Genomic DNA, 8,484 nt, shown 5'->3' with positions numbered 1-8,484 from the left:
TATTCAACCTAAGATATTTCAGGTACCTGAGACAGTGAAAAAAAAAGTAAATATTACAAGTTTGTTTAATTCTTTAAATACCAATAAGCCATTTTTTTCTATAACCTCAAACCTCACTAAAGAGTATGTTCCACAAAGATAAGTACGGAGTTCTTTGGCTGGACTTCCTTCAATCTCAGCATTTGGAAGAGCTCATTTTTCTGTAATTTAAACTGTCTTCATCACATTACTACACTATGATTTACTGATTGACAACAATCTCACTGCAGAAAAAATAAACCCAAAGCAAATTCCAAAGAGGTTAAAAAATATTTTCTCCTATTGGCAGTAGGGTACACACATTTGTAATAATGTGCTCATTGGGATAAATATTATTAATGAAGTTCAATATCAAATGTAAAAGCCACCTCTTTGCTTAGAATAAAAGGTTTTAAAAAATGTTGTAAATATTCTTTGTTTCTCAAGGGACACACCACCCCATACACTGTCAGACCTGGCTCATCTCACCTGTTGATCATGGACCTCACCCAGTGGTTCTGTGAGGGAGGTGCTTGCAGTGCAGCACCAAAGCCAGCTGCAGCTATCCTGGCCCATGTCCAGCTGCTGAGACACATCTGCTGGGTCAGGTCGTGTGGAGAGAGAGCCCAGGGGCCTGGCCTGCAGCACTGATTTGGGCACTTGAGGACATGTGGTCCTCACCTGCCATCAGTGTGGGGGCTGTGCCTGTCACACCAGCCAAGGCATTGGAGATCCAGCTCTTGAGAAAAAAAGACATACCAGCCACTCACAGTATGCAGGGAGAGATGAAGTTAAAAGGGAGTCTCCTCCTCCCAGACTCTAAGTCTGGGCACAGACCATTACAGCTGTAATTGTCTTTGGTGGAACAGGCAGTCCAGTTAAGTAGAGTTCAAGTACAGTTTAAGTACGGTACAGTTGAGTATATTGCTGTGTTATGATCAGCAAGAGCTTGCCTGCCAAAGAGGAGATTAATAAAGAATGTCTCTTTAAATGTTTTTGCAGGTTTGGCACTTCCTTCCCCAGCTGCAGATTTCATTCCTAGATATTGTGTACGGTAACCAAGGGATGAACCGTAACAGATCACATTCTTCTAGGCTTTCCCAGAACTGGCATTGCTTAGAGGAAGTTTAACAAACAAACAAATCCCAGCCCTTAATATTTTGTTTCTGTATTTTATAGCCAGACTGGAGAATTATCCCACAGAATCATACGTGGGATAAAGTGTAGTACTTTACTTTTAAAACAGGAGGGTAAAATCAGCAAAAAAATTTTCAAAGTCCCAGTTCATCTCATGCTTTCCTTAATAATAATATTACTAAACTGCTGAGTGTTTGCTTTAACTGCACAAGGAGAAATCAAGAACTGCAGAGTAGTTAATTCCACTTTAAAACCACATAAACCTTCTTAATGCATGCAAAAAAATATGTCTGTTTCAGGAAACAATTCCAGGAAGCAATGCTCACACAGGAATTTAGTAGAAGCTGGCTCCTGGAATGTGCTCTCCTTTCCCACCCACAGAAAACAGGACCCAGCAGCCCAAGCACTTCATCCACTCTCCTACCTCCAGGTACACACAGGTAGAAGCCCTGCTTTCTTTCTCCTCTCCCTTCCCATTCTTTCTCCATGACACATGCTGATGATCATTCCCCTGCTCACCTCATCCCCATCAGACTAATCCTCCCCAGCCACTCCATCATCAGAATTTGGCACTGAAAGCCCAAAAGGCAGTCAGAGCATACTTGTAAAATGTCCCCAGGAAGGAGAATGGAAAGGCATACTGCATCCTGCCCAGCATTCAGGCACAATCTTCCCTGCCCAAATACCTGGAAGGAGAAGGCAGAGGAACTACCTGCTAGAGAGGCAGCCAAAGGTGTGGAGGGAAGCCTCCAGAATCAGAAGATCAGCTGGGACCAAGGGCAAGTCTTGAGGCAAATTTTGACTGGATTTCTCCCTTTTGGCAGCTATGGCATCCTAGGAGGCATTTAAAGCAGCAGAGACTGAAACTCTGCCGAGGAGGAGACATGGGGCTCCTCAGGAAAAACTGTAAAGTGCTTCTGCCACAGGTGCACAATCAGGCAACCAGCTCTGGCCAGTGAAACACCACATTCCAAGATTAACATTCCCAAATGGTGTATTTTAAACATTTAAACTTTTTAATCACCTCCTAAGGGCACAATAGCTGGCAATTCCCAAATGTTGGAAGTCAAGCAGATGAGGTAGCAGACCAGCTTGGCTGAACAGGGATCTTCTCCTGGGGGAAAAGACCAAAAAAGGAAGGTGTGTGCCCAGTGGAAGCAATGTCAGGTTACATGGTGTGCTGGTGTTGGAACAGCTGCCCCTCTATGGGGACAGTGGCTCCAGGGAGAAATGCTCTGGCATGGCAGAGCAGACCCAGTGTGGCAGTCGTCCTGATTACCCCAGCAAACAGGACCCCAGTGTGAAAGCAAGGATATTTTTTGAAGGAGCTGTTGTGCCTTCTGCCCATGGCAGTGAAACAGCAGCTTCACGTGTGGTGCTGAGATCAGCTAAGGAGCTGGTTGACCACGAGATCAAAATTATATACCCTTTTTCTCCCGAATGACAGAAAAATTAACATTATGTTGCCAAACTGCAAGACTCCCCCTCCTGGGAGCACAAACACACCTCCTGCCAAATCATGTTACTTCACTGGAACAGAGGTCTTGCCTCAGAAGTCTCTTATTCCTCAGTTTCCCAGCCATCAGCCCCAGTGCTAGAAGATGGCCATGTTCAGCCCCAAGGCTTCCTTCTCCACTTTCAGCTCAGCAGCTCTGGACTGCTGGACTTCATCTGCTGCAAGATTTCTGTCCCTACCCACCAGAACCCTGCCTAAGCCACCCATGATCTGAACTCCCTTGATCCACACCCTTGTCCCTCTCCATGCTGAAGTTATTCCACACACAGAGGCACATAGGAAGGCATCCCCCCACCACCACTTGCATGGATCTGTCCACTGAACTTCTCTTAGGGCTTCCTCCTGTATTTCTTTCCACATACCTTGTGCTCTTGGATGTGAGTGCCAGTATTACAGGCTCACAACATGTGTACCACATGGGCTTTCTAGACCACGCCTAAGCATGGAATTATGAGGTGAAAATCTGTGAACAGCTTCACAGCTCGGTGTCCTGCATATGCATCAACCCCCAGCACACAGCCCTCCTAACCCCCTAAAGGAGGGCTAACCCCACCACAAAGACTGGTAGTAGGATAAACAGGCCCAGGAGGACTAAAGGAAGGAGAGTTTTGCCTCTTACATAACTCGAGGTTTCAGTGGTTCCTGTAGCAGCAGGCACCTTGGCACCTTGCACTGTGCCTGCGTGAGCACGGTGGCTGCAGGCGAGGGAACTTGGGCGACGCTGTGTCTGGGAAGCAGAGGAAGGGAGGGATCAGCGTCCAAAGTGCAAGAAGGGCCATGTTGGCAGTGAATTCCGGCAGTGCTGAAGTACTGAGATCCATCCTGGGATGGTCAGTCACCTCTAAAGAAGTGTCCAAACAAAACTAAACAAATTCATCTAAGCCCTCATGGACACCCAAGCTACTCTAACCGCACAACAATCTGGGTGACCTTAGCCCGGTCAGTTTTTCGTGCTGGTTAGCACAGCAGGGAGAAGGAAAGGAAACGCAAGCCTGACCCTGGCTCGGGTTGTGGAGCTGGGCTTGTTGGTCATATGCAGCTGACTCGCTATCGGGAAAAAGCACTATTCTCAGAAACGAAAGAGAAAGCAGATAAGTATCTGCACGTGACAAAACAGGCTGTGACACCAGCCAGCACGGGACCGGCAGCAGCCACAGAACCGCTTGGCTCCTAGAACGACACCGCATTCCTCTCCAGCGCCTGTTTCAGCTCCACACCCACCCAAATGGGCAGCCCGTAAGTATCCTCCACTGAAACCCCACTTTTTTAATGTCATTGGCACTGGGGAGAATTGCCAGGAGAAGTGGTGTTGCAGGGTGTAGATGTCTTGGAGGGTTCTTCCCCTGCTTTAAGACGCTTTAAGGGCAGCTCCCCCACAGTCGGCTCCATTTGCTGCTGGTTGGTTTCTGTTTGCCAGCAATCCTTAACTTGTCAGCGGCCTTTCTTCACCCATGGTTTCTCTGCAGCTAATCCTGCCTGAGGGGTAAAGATGATCTGGATAGCTGGGGTGGGGAGGTGGTGAAGGGACAGGACAGATGTCTTGAAGTGTCACGTCCAAAGCATGATACTTTCCCATCAGTCTTGTACAGCATTTCTCCCCTCAGCAGCCAGGGACAGGGGAGGTGAGAAAGTCAAATTGTCTGGGGGGCTCTTCAGTGCAAAAGGAAATGCCCATTCCCTCGGCTCTTTGTACTCAGCCCCACTGCAGCGGCATCCAGTGGCTGACTGAGATGCTCGTCCCTGCAGAGACCAGATCCTGTGCCACAGCTGTGTCCCTTCTTGTCCCCTTGCCCAGGTGCTCTGCCAGCTGCTTGCTGGAGGAGGGCACAGCCCCAGCCTGGCAAGGTTGCTCACCTGCCTGTGAGTAGCAGAGGAAAGGGCTGTGCAGTCCTGAAAGCACAGAGTCTTATCTGGGAGCCTTATCTCCCACACAAAGACCTCAGGGAGCCCCTGAGCCATTCACATGGGGCCTCTTTCTGCCAGGGAGATTGAGACTGTCCTATGGTGAAACCCAGTGCTTCCATCAATGCCAGTCCAGGAACAAGCAGGCTGACTCCAGGCTGGGGCTCACTGTGCCATGTTCAGGTTCCTCTTTCTTACACCTTTCAGGAAGAGCCACAGAGTCTCCTATCCAAAGGCACAGACACTCCTTAGAGGCAGCGAGACTGCCTCTGTCTGGGAAAAACCCAAGCTGGTACACTGGGTGCAAGCTCCTTCCTCTTTGTCCCTTGCTTCTCAGCCAGGCTGCTGCCAAACCTACCTCAGTGATGAACTGCAGAGCTCACAAATGTCCTATCTGTGAATGCATTTTGGCAGGGTGCCAGGTCTCAGCCTTCGCTGCCTCCAGGCCAGTTCTCTATCCAGCTGGCACAGGGCCATCCCAGGCACATTTCTGGTCCTATCAGTCACACGTAGGGACAGGGATTTACCTTCTGGGTTGGGCTGGGCAGGGGAGGCAGCAGGAGGCAAAGATGCCAGCAATTTGACCGTGAAGAGAAGGACATCACTGGGAAAATATGTCCTTACACACATGAGCCTCAAAGCAGAGGAGAGGGCAGAGATACCATGGGCTTTCCCCAGGTCCCCGTCCATGCAGAGATCACACAGCAGCGCAGGGTCTCTGAGGTGGCTGTCCTCCACCCCTGCCGTTTGTTACCATAAATCTGAAAGGAACTTAATTCTTTGTCCCCTCTCTAGTAAACATGTGCAACTAGGACAATTTTTAATAGCTTTTACGCTTTATGGATGCCGAGGGAGTGAGCGTGAGATGACTGAACAAAAAGCCACGTTACTACAAGCCTGCCTTCCTTAGGAAACTGATCTAAAGAAATACAATAGTAAGGGCTGGTGGGTGAGCAGGGCCAAGAGTCAGCTGGGCTATAGTGGTCCCAGACCTGAGATCTAACAGAAATCCCTGGAGACCTGGTCAGCCAGCCAAGCTCCAAGTGCAGCTTGTTCTGCCTCTGAGAGTAAGGCAGGACAGCAGGAAGAACAATGAGTGGTGAGAGCCCTTGCGAACAGGGAGAGGAAGAGCAGCAATGCCTGGGTGCAGGAGACCATGTGTAAGACAGACAAACCAAGGGACAATACTGGGGGAAATACAAACCATGGTGAAATTACATCTGCTGGAGGTCTCATTTTGCAGCACACTCTGTGCCCAAGAATAGATATTTTCCTGGTTGCTTGTGTCTTCGTTGCAGATTCAGAAAAATGGGCGTCCTCCATGTGACCTTCCAGTCTCTCCAGAAGCCTTTTGAGAAGAAGCCCTCCAAGGGAGGCTACAAGAAGTGAGGGGAAAGTGACCAGAGGAAGTGGACAGGTTGGTGTCTGATGCTGTGACCTCCCTTCCATGCCATGTGTGTGCTTTTCCTGGGAGAAGTTTGGGACTGAGAAGCTTCATCTTTGTGCTTATTAAACAGAGGTTCCTCGTGTCCAAGTTTCCAGGGAGAAATGAGGAGTGGGAGGGGAATGCTGAAAGGTCTCTATTCACCAGCACTGCCACCAGGCACTGAGTAGAGTGGAGTCTCTAGAAGGACGTCCAGGATATCACAGATTCACAGACTATTTTGAACTGGAAGGACCCAGAGTCCAGTTCTTAAGTAAATGATATATCACTGGGTAATAGGCAGTGGAAGGGTACAGTATGGCCAATGTGAACTTCTTAAAGGAAAGTGGTAAATGATTCTCAGCAGATAAAGCTTGTCAGAGGGTGGAAGAGTTAATTGCAAAACCTCAAGCCCAAGGCTGGGCTTGAAGCCAAGGTCTCTTGAGTCCTGTGTTTATGCCTCTCTGCAGACCTGGGTGGATGGTGCTTCAATGCCATGTGGCTCTGCAGCCAGTAATAGCCTTTCCTGATGTCACTTCCCTGTTTTTCAGCGTGAAGCAGAAACCTGCAGGACGGCACTAGAGGACAGTACACATTCCGGAGAGAGTTGGGTTCGCCAACCGGTCTGAGAGAGGAGTAAGGTGGATGGCAGTCACAGGTGTGTCTCAGTAGCACCCATGTCAATGGGCCTTAGAGGAAGGCGAGTGGCTGCACATGGATCCAGGGTGCTTCTCTGAGCTCGCCACCTGCCTGTCTGTGTAGGGCACTAGTCCCCAGGCAACCAAGACAGAGGAGCACAATGTCTACCAGCCTCAGTGGGTAGCAGAGCTCCAGGTATTCAGTCCTGCTGTGCTCAGAAATCTACAGGCATGCAAGAACTGAATGTGAAGCTCAGGTGCTGGGAATGGGTGGTATCAATGGCACTGGGTGTTCCAGAGCTATAGGACAAGGGCAGGGAGGCAAGGGGAGCCCTGCAGTTCAGATCCTGTTATGTCTGCACTTTATTCAGTAGTCCAAAGATCACAAGGGATGTCCTTGTCTGATAAAAAATGAAAGAAAGTCATTATCCCAGATAGCTCTTATCCTGCTTCTTACCAGACAGCAGTTTTTCTCTCCCCCCAACTCTGCAATTTGTTTACAAATGCCTCTTTTCCAGTGAGACCATGATGCAAAGGACATGTGGAGCTGAGTCATACTCTCCTCCCAGTACTGGTCCACACATGGGACACCATTAAGCCACCTTTGCTGTGACCAGAAGTGCACCAAATGCACCCTCCTCAACCCAGTAACACATGTGCAGCACGGTCCTAGGCAGGACTGAGATACTCCTGTTCCATTTGCAAGGGGAGACCCTAGACCCCAGCCATAAGGCTCAGAGCCCATCTTGGGCAGGGTACCTTAAAAGGCAACAACTGAGGGGTCCCCCCTTCATGTTTTGCAACAGGCATCCCCACAGCAGCTTTTACCATGGTATCAAGAATGCATGCAGGCACCAGGATGGGTTGGCTGCAACAGAGGCGCACCAAGAACCTGCTCCATGTGCTGTCTTTACTGGAGGCTGTTGGGAACTTGGCCTTGATGGCCTACGCACTGCTGTACGAAGCCGGAAACCTGGTGAACCTCCCTGACAAACGCATTGGCTTTTACAACTTCTGCCTGTGGAATGATACAGCTGGGGAGCTGCAGTGCCTGGACACCAAGCATCTACAGGCAATGGGCATCAGTCTACTGCAACTGGGACTAGCCAGGGTTTGTGTGTATACCTGTCTGGTCTTCATCCTCTTCCACCTCCCTTTTGTTTTACATGTGAATTGCACAGGGCAGAGAGAAGGATGGAAGATGATGCGCATCATACCCTTCATCAAGATGATAATGCTGTCTGGAGGCCTGGGTATGTTTCTTTTACAAACCTCGCAGTGGATTCATCCCTCTGATTTCACTGGAGGCTTCCAGGCACTGCTTGGGACTCAGGCTCTGCTACTGCTCCAGATTCTCACTGCCACTGTGTACCTCCAGCTGGGCCAAGCACACACATAGATGTCAAAACCATTTAACTGAGGAAGCCCTGCCCACTAAGATTTGATAATGAAGAAAATGCAAGAGCTATTTAAAACAGTGATCCAAATAGAGCTTTACTCCCTAGCAAAAATCTGATTCCCAGTCCAAAGGCTCATGTTGAGCTAAGCTCTGGTACAATGCTGTGTGCAGCACTCCTGCATCAAGCTGCAGCAGACAACAGCCACAGCACTGAAGGTACAACAGCATGTAACACCCCTCAGTTTGGGGCACAGCATCAAAGTGACAGCACTTCTGGCCTCAAAGAGCGGTGAAGGTAGCAGAACCAGCATACAGTGGACACAGCCCTCTGCTCATACATAGTATAAGTAAAAAAAGTTGCTAGTATCTCATAGTATGTGATTAAATCTGCAATTAACTAAGAAAATGCTTTTAATACCTTTGCCCTACCATATAACAAAGATAAAGGGAG

General features: G+C 49.0%; 1 protein-coding gene across 4 annotated transcripts; it reads left to right on the top strand.

Moving 5' to 3' along the window:
* Window positions 1-3,626: 3,626 nt before the first annotated feature.
* TMEM140 (transmembrane protein 140) lies at window positions 3,627-8,374 on the top strand. Of its 4 annotated transcripts, none has more exons than XM_053978190.1 (4): window positions 3,627-3,907; window positions 5,872-5,990; window positions 6,548-6,654; window positions 7,441-8,374. In XM_053978190.1, exons 3-4 carry the CDS (start codon window positions 6,642-6,644, stop codon window positions 8,031-8,033), a joined length of 606 nt encoding a protein of 201 aa, XP_053834165.1. In that variant the 5' UTR covers window positions 3,627-3,907; window positions 5,872-5,990; window positions 6,548-6,641; the 3' UTR covers window positions 8,034-8,374. The 4 variants fall into 4 exon arrangements, with proteins under 4 accessions (XP_053834165.1, XP_053834166.1, XP_053834167.1 ...); XM_053978191.1 differs by having other exon boundaries at window positions 3,628-3,907; window positions 7,153-8,374; XM_053978192.1 differs by lacking the exon at window positions 6,548-6,654 and having other exon boundaries at window positions 3,628-3,907; window positions 7,153-8,374.
* The last annotated feature ends 110 nt before the right edge of the window (window positions 8,375-8,484 follow it).

The sequence above is a fragment of the Vidua macroura genome, chromosome 5 (assembly GCF_024509145.1).
Source record: "Vidua macroura isolate BioBank_ID:100142 chromosome 5, ASM2450914v1, whole genome shotgun sequence".
Taxonomy (NCBI): Eukaryota; Metazoa; Chordata; class Aves; order Passeriformes; family Viduidae; genus Vidua; species Vidua macroura.
Note: the sequence above shows the minus strand (reverse complement) of the source record. Positions and strands in the feature narration are given on the sequence as shown.